General features: G+C 40.3%; 1 protein-coding gene across 9 annotated transcripts in view; it reads right to left on the bottom strand.

The window, feature by feature from the left end:
* MYO6 (myosin VI) overlaps window positions 1–13,669 on the bottom strand; it is a 177,170-nt gene that overhangs the window by 28,732 nt on the left and 134,769 nt on the right. For all 9 annotated transcript variants that reach the window (XM_048845884.2, XM_048845886.2, XM_048845888.2 and 6 more), the window contains exons 25-28: window positions 12,193–12,343; window positions 9,449–9,657; window positions 8,783–8,861; window positions 2,496–2,656 (exon numbers count right to left, since the gene is read on the bottom strand). In XM_048845884.2, coding sequence (XP_048701841.2) covers window positions 2,496–2,656; window positions 8,783–8,861; window positions 9,449–9,657; window positions 12,193–12,343 — 600 coding nt within the window. The remainder of the gene's footprint in view (window positions 1–2,495; window positions 2,657–8,782; window positions 8,862–9,448; window positions 9,658–12,192; window positions 12,344–13,669) is intronic.

Genomic DNA, 13,669 nt, shown 5'->3' with positions numbered 1-13,669 from the left:
TATTGTAGCCACCACCCACCTTAGCAAGGGGGCAGTGCCCGACGGGAAGACACACACCTTGTGGGCCCCCATGGGATTGATGACACCGAGTCCTGTGCTGTTGACTTCACACCAGCAGCTGAAGGGGCGGGGAGCGCAACCCCCCACTCACCCCAGAAACCCTCCTCCCCCAAACCAATGGGAAGAAGGGAGACAACAGCAGTCACCAGCACCCAATTAGAGAGCAGAAGACAGCCAAGCAGCACAGCAAGCATTCTCTGACCCTGTGCAAGGCCCTAGATGCCCCAGGAAGGGTATATATAGCCTTCCTTTCCCTCCACGTGGCAGAGATCAGCTGGGGAGTGGAGGAGAAAGGTGGACTCACTACAGCCTTCCCACACAGCACTTCCAGGCCCCTGCACCTGGCCTGATTGTAGCACTTCCAGGCCTAGCAACCGGCCTATCTTTCCCCTCAGCCTGCCGAAAAGCCTCAGGGGGGACAATCCGTTCCTCCTGCAACCTGCCTGTGAGCACAGGAGACAGCCCATCTCTCCTGCCACTATCTGCAGCCTGCTTGCCATGTAGCCAGCCCTTATCAGACTCTGGACTTTGGATATAGAGACCTAATCTACTGGCCCCTGGGCCCATGGGGTCCAATCTCTAAAAACTGCTGGCATAGTTCCAGAAGGGAGCAGATAGATCGTGTCTATCCAGCAATCCTCAAGGAGAGGTAGATACACTGGAGGGTAGGGTTAGGATACAGAGGGACCTTGACAAATTAAGAGGATTGGGCCAAAAGAAATCTGATGAGGTTCAACAAGGACAAGTGCAGAGTCCTGCACTTAGGACAGAAGAATCCCACGCACCGCTACAGACTAGGGACAGACTAGGCTAGGCAGCAGTTGTGCAGAAAAGGACCTAGGGGTTACAGTGGACGAGAAGCTGGATATGAGTCAGTGTGCCCTTGTTGCCACGAAGGCGAATGGCATTTTGGGATGTATAAGTAGGGGCATTGCCAGCAGATGGAGGGACACGATCGTTCCCCTCTATTCGACATTGGCGAGGCCTCATCTGGAGTACTGTGTCCAGTTTTGGGCCCCACACTACAAGAAGGATGTGGAAAAATTGGAAAGCGTCCAGCGGAGGGCAACAAAAATGATTAGGGGACTGGAACACATGACTTATGCGGAGAGGCTGAGGGAACTGGGGTTGTTTAGTCTGCAGAAGAGAAGAATAAGGGGGTTTTGATAGCTGCTTTCAACTACCTGAAAGGGGGTTCCAAAGAGGATGGATCTAGACTGTTCTCAGTGGTAGCTGATTACAGAAAAAGGAGTAATGGTCTCAAGTTGCAGTGGGGGAGGTTTAGGTTGGATACTAGGAAAAACTTTTTCACTATGAGGGTGGTGAAGCACTGGAATGCGTTACCTAGGGAGGTGGTGGAATCTCCTTCCTTAAGAGGTTTTTAAGGTCAGGCTTGACAAAGCCCTGGCTGGGATGATTTAGTTGGGGATTGGTCCTGCTTTGAGCAGGGGGTTGGACTAGATGACCTCCTGTGGTCCCTTTCAACCCTGATATTTTATGAGGCCCTGCTTGCTTGCACCAGTCTCCTGACCACACAGCCAGAAGAGAAACCTGAATGAGTACCCTGTATTATAGTTAGACAGTTAGCTAGGGTTTAATATTGTATCATTATGGCACTTCTATCTGCAAAAGGACTTTCATCTGTCTGGATCATCAAGACCTGCTCAGTTGCCAGTATAATAAAGTGTGTGTATAACGACATATCCTTACAGGCTTGCAACGCGTCTCCACTGCACCAGCTGCATACCAGAGACATGAGGGACAGACAAAACTGACGGGGGAGAAACTTTTGGGTTTATGGAGTGTGTGGTCACGTGACCTATTGTGATTGCTGGCATAGTTTTTAGTAATTCAAAAGTATTATTAATAAAACTAAAATCATTTTAATCGTTCAATATTCTTATAGATTGTATGTCCCTTCAATCAAATCCCTATATAAAAGTTTATAGCTATTATTTTTAATTTGTCTGCTTGTGTAAGTTTCATATTTGTGTTTAAGTGCAGCGTGTTAACTGCCTTTGTGTGGTTAACCCCTTGTCTCGCTGGAGGCACCACAAAGTAGCTTTATTCTTTAGCACACCAGGAGGAACAGTCAGGTGCCTGATAGCAGAACCGTGAAATTAGCCCAGGTGATAGAAACTTTGGGACTGTCCAAAGACTGAGGTACCCCTCACTTGCTCAAATATCATACAGCTACTTAGCCAGTGCCAAAAGAGGGATTTCATATGCACATTGCAAATTGAATAAGCGATTTTTCAACAAATTTGATAGCGTCATTTGGAAAATAAAATACTCCAATATATTGGTTTGCAATAGTAAAAGTCCTATTTTACTTTTATTTCTTCATTAAAAACACAAGATCTCGGTATTTTATAATAATAGGATCTGTAAATGAAAAATTTTGAAAGTAAAGTAAGAGTAATAAATGACCATACCTTCGCAATCCTAAATCAAGTTGAGCCTCATCACTGATGAGCTCTGCTTCGCTCTGTGCAATTCTCATCGCAAGCTCACGGTCACGACGTTCCTGTTCAAGGACTGCCTGTTGTTGGGTCGTCTCTTCACGCTCTCTAGCTAGCTGTGCCTCAATTTCAGCCTGCATAGTAAAAACGTATGTTTTTAATAAATGCTTTATATTCACCCACCCACCACTACAACAACGGTAAACAACTAGGTAAGTGATAATCTTACAAAGGTGAATTTAAAAAAACAAAACCAACTATAAATACGTGATTTTCAGAATTAAGTGCATTATTCTGCGTGCAAAATTCTCTGATAGCTCAAAGCTGTCACATCACCAGTGTGACTGAAGAGCAAGTTATCCTTTCAGCTAGCGAAAGGATACCTTCAGTGATCAAAGGGGAGCCACTGGAACAGCTGGGAAAACTGCTCAAGTGGTAGTTACAGATGATTGGGAAGGAAGAGGTAATAGCAGGAAGTATGAATGAGGAGAGACAGTGGTAGCAGTGGAAACAGTAAAGACACAGGGATAGTTTTCTGACACATGTAAATCAAGAGATACATTAGGAAGCAACAGTTTCAATTGCAGCTTCATTCCCAACATGGTTTAGCAAACCATTTGAGCCCATTGACTGAATTACAGCCTCATAATTCAAAAGGTGAGACAATTATTCCACCTATAAAACACATGAAGGTCTCCTCACAATTCTATAAGGCATGAGAGCCAGACAAGAAGAGTTTATGGAGTCAAAGCTCAGATGCTATGTAGCACTCAAGGTAACATTCCTGCATTTTATCTATTTAGAGTATTCTATAAGACTTTGGCAATGAACACTGTTTTTACTAATTCATTTACAAATATTCTCCTGCATGTTTGTTTAAGGTCCATCAGGGAGGGTATCAAGAAAACTACTGGCAATCTCTAAGAGCCTGATTCTGCTTTCATTGAAGTCAATGGCAAAACTCTACCAATTTAAATTTAAAGGTACGGGATCCAAACTTATTGCTTCTGTAGAGCAACATCTTAGGAACATTAGAGACTAACCAATTTATTTGAGTATAAGCTTTCGTGAGTTACAGCTGCATCCAATGAAGTGAGCTGTAGCTCACGAAAGCTTATGCTCAAATAAATTGGTTAGTCTCTAAGGTGCCACAAGTACTCCTTTTCTTTTTGCGGATACAGACTAACACGGCTGCTACTCTGAAACCTATCTTAGGAACAGTTTGCTCTTTCTCACAAGTCCATTTTTAACCACTGGGGTCATGCGTGCATATCAAATGTAATCTGAGCATGTTACCCAAAGTGAGCAAAGTTCCACGACCCAACTTTCATCAGTTCCTCTCCACCAGTCAAAAATATAGACTAAGACTTCAAAGAGATGGTGATGGAGGGCAAGTCCAGCAATGCCGTCTAACATCCTTAACTGCTAAGTAGTCATCCTTTCTCCTGCACAGACTAGCTTCTGTAGAGTCCTACTTTAGATTAGCTAGTAGTAGCAATAAACAGAAGGAGAAATGAGTAATTAACTTTACATAGACCAAAGAAATGCCCTCCTGAATTGGGCATCTGTGATAGACCCAGAACAGAGTGATTGGAACTGAGTAGAAGTGTAAGACGTACTGCACATTGCAGACCTACAAATTTCAGACCCAGAAATACAACATATGCAAGCCACAAAGACAATCATCGTACTAGCTGACCAATTCTTAAATCCTTCTAGCAGTGGGACACTTGCTTCCTCAATGGATACAATTTAATCCATATAAACTACCTCTGAACAGAAATTATTTATTCCTTGACTTTGAGCATCTGGGATAATCTTGAAAAAAAAGGGCTTGGATTCAACCAAATTGCAACTAATAGGTCTTTTTAAATTTATGTAGTCTGGCAGTATTTATTATTTTGATAGCGACACTGGTTCCAGCACCATCAGTAAATGTTGAGCTCCCTTTTACAATTCAAGCAGAGATACCTCTTTGTTATGTGTGTCATGCTAGTTCCACGCTTTTGTTTACTACTACTATGTGGGTCAAGGTGAGTGAAGGGGAGGAGTAAACGGGGGCAAAGAAGGGTCACAGTACTGTGAGGCGGGATGGAGAAGACCATGAGAGGCAGGTAAAGCAAAGATGGCAGCACAGGGATAGCAAGTTAGCAGTGAGGGAAGAGTTTGGAAGAAATCATCATTCACAGTGGACAGAGTTTAAAGCACTCTGCTGACATCACTGGGTCTCTCCCTGCAGCCCCAGTACAGCTGAAAATACACCCAGCTTCTGGCAGGACAGAGACAACATGTTCTTGGTGGCTACTTTCCCAGCTGGCAGCTCCCAAGATTTCAGAAAAAAAGAACAAAAAGGTGATGTTCTGATTCAGAGAATTCTAACATCACCCTGGGAGAAAATTTTAAACAGTAAAAAAGCCTAGATTATCAGTAAAAAGAAAAGGAGTACTTGTGGCACCTTAGAGACTAACCAATTTATTTGAGCATAAACTTTCATGAGCTACAGCTCACTTCATCGGATGCTGTAGCTCACGAAAGCTTATACTCAAATAAATTGGTTAGTCTCTAAGGTGCCACAAGTACTCCTTTTCTTTTTGCAAATACAGGCTAACATGGCTGCTACTCTGAAACCTAGATTATCAGTGTTGATAATAGCAAAGTAATGCACACCGGAAAATATAATCCCAAGTATACATATAAAACGATGGAGTCTAAATTAGCTGTTACCACTCAAGAAAGATCTTGGAGTCATCATGGATAGTTCTCTGAAAACATCCCCTCAATGTAGTCAAAAAAGCTAACAATGTTGTGAATCATTAGGAAAGGAATACATAAAAAGACAGAAAATATCATGTTGCCTCTATATAAATCCAGGGTACGCCCACATCTTGAATACTGCGTGCAGATGTGGTTGCCCCATCTCAAAAAAGATATATCGGAATTGGAAAAAGGGCAACAAAAATGATTAGTGTATGGAAAAGCTTCCATATGAGGAGAGATTAATAAGACTGGAACTCTTTTAAGGTCAGGCTTGACAAAGCCCTGCCTGGGATGATTTAATTGGGGATTGGTCCTGCTTTGAGCAGGGGCTTGGACTAGATGACCTCCTGAGGTCCCTTCCAACCCTAATATTCTATGATTCTTCAGCTTGGAAAAGAGATGACTAAGGGGGGGATGTGATAGAGGTCTATAAAATCATAACTGGTGTGGAGAAAGTAAATACGGAAGTGTTATTTACCCCTTCTCATAACATAAGAACTAGGGATCACCAAATGAAATTAACAGGCAGCAGGTTTAAAACAAACAAAAGGAAGTATTTCTTCACACAATGTACAGTCAGTCGGTGGAACTCTTTGCCAGAGGATGTTGTGAAGGCCAAGACTATAACAGGGTTCAAAAAAGAACTAGATAAATTCATGGAGGATAGGTCCATCAATGGCTATAAGCCTCTGTTTGCCTGAAGCTGGGAATGGGTGACAGGGGATGGATCACTTGTTCTGTTCATTCCCTCTGAAGCACCTGGTGGCATTGGCCACTGTTGGAAGACAGGATACTGGGCTAGATGGACCTTTGGTCTGACCCAGTATGGCCATTCTTATGTTCTTAATTTAGGATGAGAAAAACATCACTGTCTTCATGAATCTAGGAGGATGGAGTTGGATCTGGATTGCATCTATCCATCTGGATGATATATTTGCAACTAAAAGATATCTTCCAGGAGAGTTCTGTCCCCCTTGATAGCTGTAAGCATCCTGGAACTCTCTATGTTTATGTTAGGATTGCTATCTGCATTGATATAGCCTGACTGTAGCTGTTGGTATGGCTTTTAGTAGTGCAAATCTGATGCCCTCTCTGTGCAGAACTGACGACTGAAACATGATTTTGGGAATGAGCTTTAAAAAGTCAAGGAGACTATCAAAAGGCAAAGGCCAGCATCTTCACTTGGACGTCCTCAGAGAGACTGGATATTTCTAGTCCTCGCCATTACTTGTTCTTAATACTGACTGCTGAAGCAATGGATTGGAAATATATAACTATTGTTTATAACCATTTAAGAGAATGCGCATAAGTAGAGACTGATACAATGACAAGAAACATTAGAGAATCGTTCTGTAACCTACAGTCAATAGTGAGGAAAAAATATGCTTCCTATGTGGAACAAATAGAACAGGGATCTATGGTTGGTGTGTATGTGAGAATCAAATATTTAACACATTTAAATGGTTCTAGGACTCAGGAAAGTATAAGAAGTGACTGAGACAGCTTCCTGAAGAACTCCAAAATTAACAAAGGAATTTGCATGCATTACATGTTCTTCGTTTGATTAACAGTCTTATGAACAGCAGGAAAGCAAAGGGGGGTGGGAAGGTAGATGAGATTGTGATATCAGTGGCAATTCTGTCAATCATTCTACAGCAGGCTTGCTCTTTTACAAGCTTGTTTTACTGTAAAAGTTGTTCTGGGATTTGATTACTTCTAAATTACAAAAACTCTAAATATTCATTTATATCAACAGCATTATGCTTATATAGAGAAATAGGTATAATGTCAAAGCAAAAAAATCCTATCTCCAACTAGCATATATATATATAATTATAATATTTCTTGCTAGACATATATATATATATATATATGTCTATGTCTATCTCATTTAACTCTAGGGAAATTTAACAAAGCTATGACATATGACTTTTAAATTAAGATATTTTTATTTTTTTAAACAATTTGAAGTCAGATGTCACAGCTGTAAATAATAGACTTCTCATTAAATCCCAGCTGGAAAATATGACACTTTGCTACAGGGAAGTATTTTTCTTCTTCAGCTACTGTATATAGCTACTTCAATGGACAAAATTATCTTAATGCCTCATTAGGTCAATATTTTAAAATTAAAACCATGATATGCAGAGTTAAAATTTACAAAATAAACTTAATTTAACCAGTTACATATCATGGATTGCAATAGTGTTTTTGTAATTACATGATCATATTTCATTGAACTGTGACACTTATGTGGTAAGTATATCAGAACTTCAATAATTCTCATGTTGGAACCCACCATGTAGAGAACTATATAAGAAAAAGCAAAAAAGGGGGGAGGGTCAGTCTAACTTCACTTCGCAGACAAGATTTAGTAGCACTGGTGTATGGTTAGGTAACATACTACTACATTACATTATTTATAGAAAATACACCATTAGGACAGTCAAATCTGATAATTCATAGAATTTAAGCTAATTTACACTTTTCCCTTTTCGAGCTACTGGGGGGGGGATGTGAGTGTGTGTCAGTGAGGCAGAGAGAGAAGGAGAGTGTGTGTGTGCAGACTCCTGTTATCAATTCAATCTCGTTTTGTAACAATATTGATTCATTTCAGTCTTGATTCTGGTTTAATCATATGCAAAATGCTCTCCTCAGTGTAACTAACAACAGTTCTGCTGACGACTCCCGCTCCCTCATTTTCCTTTACCCTGGGGGGAAGCACAAGCCACTGTGCTACAAACTCTATAGCTACAAGAACATTTCCAGTTCCTTTCTGTCTCAGTTCTACTCCTGCCCATCATATCCCTTGTTCTCATACCTTGGTGGCAGCACTGCCTCGACCTGTCCTTTAATTAAAAGATTCAGCCCTTGTTTTTTTCTAGTTTTCCTCCCACACAGTCATTTCACATCTGCCTTTAGAGATGAGGTGTACTAAGGAGCGATTGTTAAAATGGCACCTTCTGACTCTGCTCACCATCTGCATTCAGTCACATCTACAAACAATGCTAACAAGTCCCCATGAATTTGAGGACTCTATTTAATATTTCCTTCTGTTTTTAAGAACTTCCATGGACTTGTTCATGCTCAGCTTACGTAAATAGCCTCAGCTTCTCTTTATCATTTCATCTGTCACGGCTTTCCTCGATGCTGTTCCATACAAACTGGACACTGTTTGCACAAAACCCTATGCTGCAGCTCCTGCCATCTAGAACAACCTCTCTCTCTCGGCTTCTCATTCACACACACTTGTAATCCTACCTGGAAAATGTTGTTGTTTTTTTCTTACCAATCACTATTAATTTCTCTCTCTTCCCCACTTCTACAGTTACTAAATTATCTAACTATAATTCCACCATTTGTTTTTGTCAATGCTTATATTAACTATGGCAACCACAACACTGTTTTATTATCTTGGGAACAGAACCTCTAGACTTACTCGCTCAAAGAGAGTAACAGGATGATTTAAATGAAAGATCAGGAAAGTTTAATTAAAATGTTACCTGAATACGTTTTTCTTCCTCTTCCCTCTTCTTCCTCTCTTCTTCTTCCTGTTTTCTCTTTGCCTCAATCTCAGCTTTTCTAATACAAGAAATAAAAACAAGAGAAAGCTTTTGATAATTACGTAAATTATAACAGAACATAAATGAATGAGAAACATACAAGCATGGAAATAAACTGCCCAGGGAGGAATCTCCATCTCTGGAGATTTTTAGGAGCAGGTCAGACAAACATCTGTCAGGGAAGGTCTAGATAATACTTAGTCCTGCCATGAGTGCAGGGGACTGGACTAGATGACCTCTCGAAGTCCCTTCCATTCCTACGATTCTAGGCATCTTACATAAATCTAAATAGCAACTTGAGAGGCAGAGCAGTCCAATGGACAGGGCTTTGGACTGGGGCTCAGGAGACCTTTTATTCCCAGATGTGCCGGAGGTGTCACTTCACCTCTCTCTGGCTCTAGTTTTCTCTCCTCCATTTGTCTATCTTGTCTACATTTAGACTGTAAGCTCTTCGGGGCAGGGACCATGTCTGTACAACACTTAGCACAAGTGGGCCCCAAACTGAATCAGGGCCTATAGGTGCTACTTTAATATTAACAACAAATTGGTCAGACTGTCATTTGTTTGCTTTTGAATCAAGAACTGATTATGTAATTCAACACTCACAGTCGCCTTTCCTCCTCTTCCTTTCTGCGACGTTGCTCCTCCTCTTCACGTCTTTTCCTTTCTCTTTCCATTTCCTCCTGGATGCGTCGCAGCCTCTCCGCTTCCTCCTCTTGCTGCTTCTTTTTCTGTAGCTCACTAAGAAGCCGCTCTGAGCTCTTAACTAGAGCATCATACTCTTTCTGTATCTGTTCCCTAGTCATGACAATGGCCTGGAAAATAAAACAAGAAATATAGGGGATAATATTCATTAATGCTTGTACTGTATTAAAAAATATAAAGCCCCATAAAAGTGCATTACAGGTACATTACATTTGCATTTTTGTTTTGTTTTGGGGGAGCACAATAAGGAGTTCTCCACCTCCTTTCCAAAATACTGAAGATCCACTATTTTGTCTCACTTGTCACTTTAAACCACAAATAACCATCATCCTTACAGCTGAGGACTGGCTAGGACCTTCCTTCTTTGAAGCATGTCATCCCTTTTCAACCCTTACTCCCTTAAGAAAGATATTCATGCTTTAAAATTCAAGGATGAAGGATGGCAATTAGCTCCTTACTTGGTAGGTCTGTTTCTTGGGGTGGATTCTGTGTTATAGCTGCTTAATTCCTGATCAGTTACATACAATACTAATCATATGGCAACACAGTGGATGGTTCTACACCTTTTGTTACCCTGGCACTCATATCGTTGTATGGTATTTTTACTAGTCGCCAACATTTAAAGAAACAAACACACCAGTATTTTAAACGACCTTAATATGATGCAAATGCTTTAATTGGACAAGACAATGGTCCCCATTACCTTTTTTTAAGCTTTTGAAAAATGTTTGATAACTTCACTTTTATTTCATTCCTGCTTCACTGTCTTCCCCTTTTCACATTGATTAATGCAAACAAACAGTCATGAAACTTGTCTCCGCAGAAGTCTTGTGTTCCGTGCATAGTAGATGATTCATCTTTTTCACATGACTATTATTTTTTTTAAACGGGCGCTGTAAAGGTTGACTAAGGTCAAAATTTGACCTGCTCTGTGGTAAAACCTTCTGTGTCTTTTTAACTGGGATTTCAAATGTAAAAAAAAAAAAAAGATACTATCCCACTGCAATGGGACCATTGCTAAAATGTCATCTTCCTAGACAGGAGAACCATTCACAATGAAGTCTAATATGTTGGGTTTCTTTCAGTGTGCATCAGTCTCAATATTCCTTCATTCTAGCTGCCTGGTCTGCTTTTGTAATGGGGGGGGGGATTAAAATGCCAAGAGCCATTTTATTGGAAGTAAATTAATATGAAAAATTCTGCATATTTCATCTGCTGGGTCACAAGAATACAGTACACAGGAAGAGCAGAGGGACAGAGAAACATGAATATGTCTCACTCATGGTACAAGTGTAAGTGCTCCTGAAAAACAAAGTGAATTCGTCTGTGGCCATAGAGTTATTCTTCATTGGTATCTGAGACCTTTCTTTAATACCCTATTATAGTATAGTGAAGAACTCAAACATATCTTCAGGGATGAATTCAAACAGTCTGGGTCCTAGACACACCATAAAGGTTCTGCCTCTTACTTGGAGGGTCAGTAATAAATGTCTTCTCCCCCCCAGCAGAAACAGTGCCAAGAGGCAGTGGTCCTGGGCCCAGAGCTTGAGACTGGCCAGAACGTGCTGACACACCATTCCAGCATTTATTTTGGGAGCCAGAACAGCGTCTGACAGCAATTCTGGTACATGCATTCTGGCCCCTCTCATGTGCAGCACTGACTGGACCCAGAGGTGCTGGAACAATTTGTATAGTGGGGATGCTGAGAGCCATTGAACCAAATGGCAACACCCCCAGTTTCAGCACCTATGACTCGACCCCATTCCCCAACCCTTGCCCTTGCACGCACACATACCTCTGCATTTAAATCAGCCCTGAATCCCACTGGGAGATAATCTTTAAATTTTGCTTTGACTTTCTATTAACAACCCCCTTATATGGGACCGCCATATAAGACTAAAATCCGAGTTTTTGCAGTGCTTCAGTAGAACCAAACATTAAAGACAGTCTCCTTAAGTTATTCCTAGCGCTCAGTCTTTTCATTCTTCTCAGCTAAACCTGCTATTCCCAGAAGTTTTCAGTCAGATATCACACATAAACCTCTTCAGGAAGCATTTTCAAAACCAACACATGAGCTCACTGAGAAGCAAAAAAAAAACATTTAGTTTTTTTAGATAACATTGTTGGCCTTGTGGTAATCTTCTTTCACTTGATAGTTATGCAAAACCTCTTAAGCACCATGTTCTACTAAGCAATTAAGGTAACACCAAAACCCCAATTAATTTAAAACATTGCTACTCTACATTATTCTAAGCACCATATTTTGCAGCCACTAGAGGAAGCTTATTTAATATGTTTATCTGACAATATCAAAAGGGTGGCCACATCCACCACAATATGCATTAAAATCAAATTTTCAAACTTGGATGCTTAGCGTTAGGGTGCCTAAATATCGATTTAGGTGCCAAATAAGCAGCCTTACTTTTAGTCATGCTGAGCGCTCAACTAAATTTAAGGGGATTTGGTAGTGCTCAACATCTCTTAAAATCAAGCCTCTTTATTTAGATGCCTAAACATGAATTTAGGAACCTAATTTAAGGCACTTATATTAAAAACTCTGGATTAAATGCTAACTATAAAGCCTTTGGTCTTCTATATCAGACGAAGTTAAAAACCATCTCAAAAGTTCTATTGTTATGTTATACCTTAATCTTGGCCATCAAAGCATCAATAGATAATTCCAGATCCCGGATCTGCTTGCTCATCTCTGGTTTTCCCTCTTTCAGAGCACTTACAACTTCATTAAATTTATCAAGTCTCTTTTTCAGTGTACGCACTTTTACAAGGCCATCAATGCTGTGAATACAAAAAAAAAAGAGCACTATCTTTTAAGATGTTTTTGTGAAGTAGGTGATTAATATTTTTAAGTATCAGTAAATAGTCACATTAATTTATAATCTTATTTTCCCTTTTAAAATTTGCTGTTTAAACTATGGGCATGTCTATACAGGTTGAAATGGGGGTCACATGCACTACAGGGATGGGATTTCTAAAGCATACTAATGTGATGCATGTAGACCCTGCTGATGTGCTTTAACGTAGTACTTTTTGAAATAGCTCTAAGTTAAATCCCACTAGTGGCCACCAGCAGGGTCCACACCGACCAACTAATGTGCAACACGCTAGCGTGCTTTAGAAATCACACACCCATTGTGTACATTGCCACACCATGTAGATAAGCCCTGTAACTCTGCAAATCAAACACATATGGGATTGCGTGGCACAGAGGACAAGTACTGGCACATCAAGCCTTTCTCTATTAATACAGTGAACCCAATTAGCAGTGACCAAAGTCTGTGGTCAGAAAGTGACCTACAGAATGTGAAATGCATTTGTGATCTCTAGTGGATCTATGTTCACATCTCAAAAACAAATTATTAGGGGCACCACTATTGGAGAAATCTGAGTGGTTAAAGATTGAGTTTTGTCATTTACTTAACCTGAAGCAGTACTGGAACCTGAATCATACAGAAACTCAACTACCCAACAGGTGATCCCTACAACATAGTCAAGGCATATTAATAAGAACTGGAGGAGGAATTCAGCACCCGTGCAGTACAAGGGCTTCAGCATAACACCTTTAAAAAGACTGAATTGAGCAAAAGAAACACAACCAATAGCATGAAATTTAGTCAAATTAAAAAAAAAATTGAAGCAATTTGGAGTACAACTGTGCTTTTTTGTGGTTTTACAATCACATTTTCTTATTTTTTTTAAAAAAAGATTTTCTCTCTTTCCTGTTATTGTGTGAAAGACTCAAATAAAAGAGGAAAATTACTGTCCAGAGAAAACTTTAAAATAGATGAAATCAAATGCAGAATGTACACAGACTGAAAACAAAGACAACAATGTTTCACCATGTCCGTTTCAGCTATAGTAGTCTTAAGTGATACCTGTAACTGTAGACAGAAATATTCAAAATGGAGGTGGGGTTTTTTAGTTGCATTCCTTAGGTAATAAGTCCTCCATACTAGCCTTTCATTTCTTCAATAAGAATAGGTAAGTGCTCCCTGCTAACATGGTAGCTTGTTGAGAGTAGTTATAAGTGGTTCACAGTCATGCTGGAAGGGCATAACGAGTGCGGTCCCACAGGGATCAGTTCTGGGTCTGGTTCTGTTCAAT

This window comes from Caretta caretta, chromosome 3, assembly GCF_965140235.1.
Source record: "Caretta caretta isolate rCarCar2 chromosome 3, rCarCar1.hap1, whole genome shotgun sequence".
Taxonomy (NCBI): domain Eukaryota; kingdom Metazoa; phylum Chordata; order Testudines; family Cheloniidae; genus Caretta; species Caretta caretta.
The sequence above is the reverse complement of the archived record's forward strand: the minus strand, read 5'-3'. Positions and strand labels throughout refer to the sequence as shown.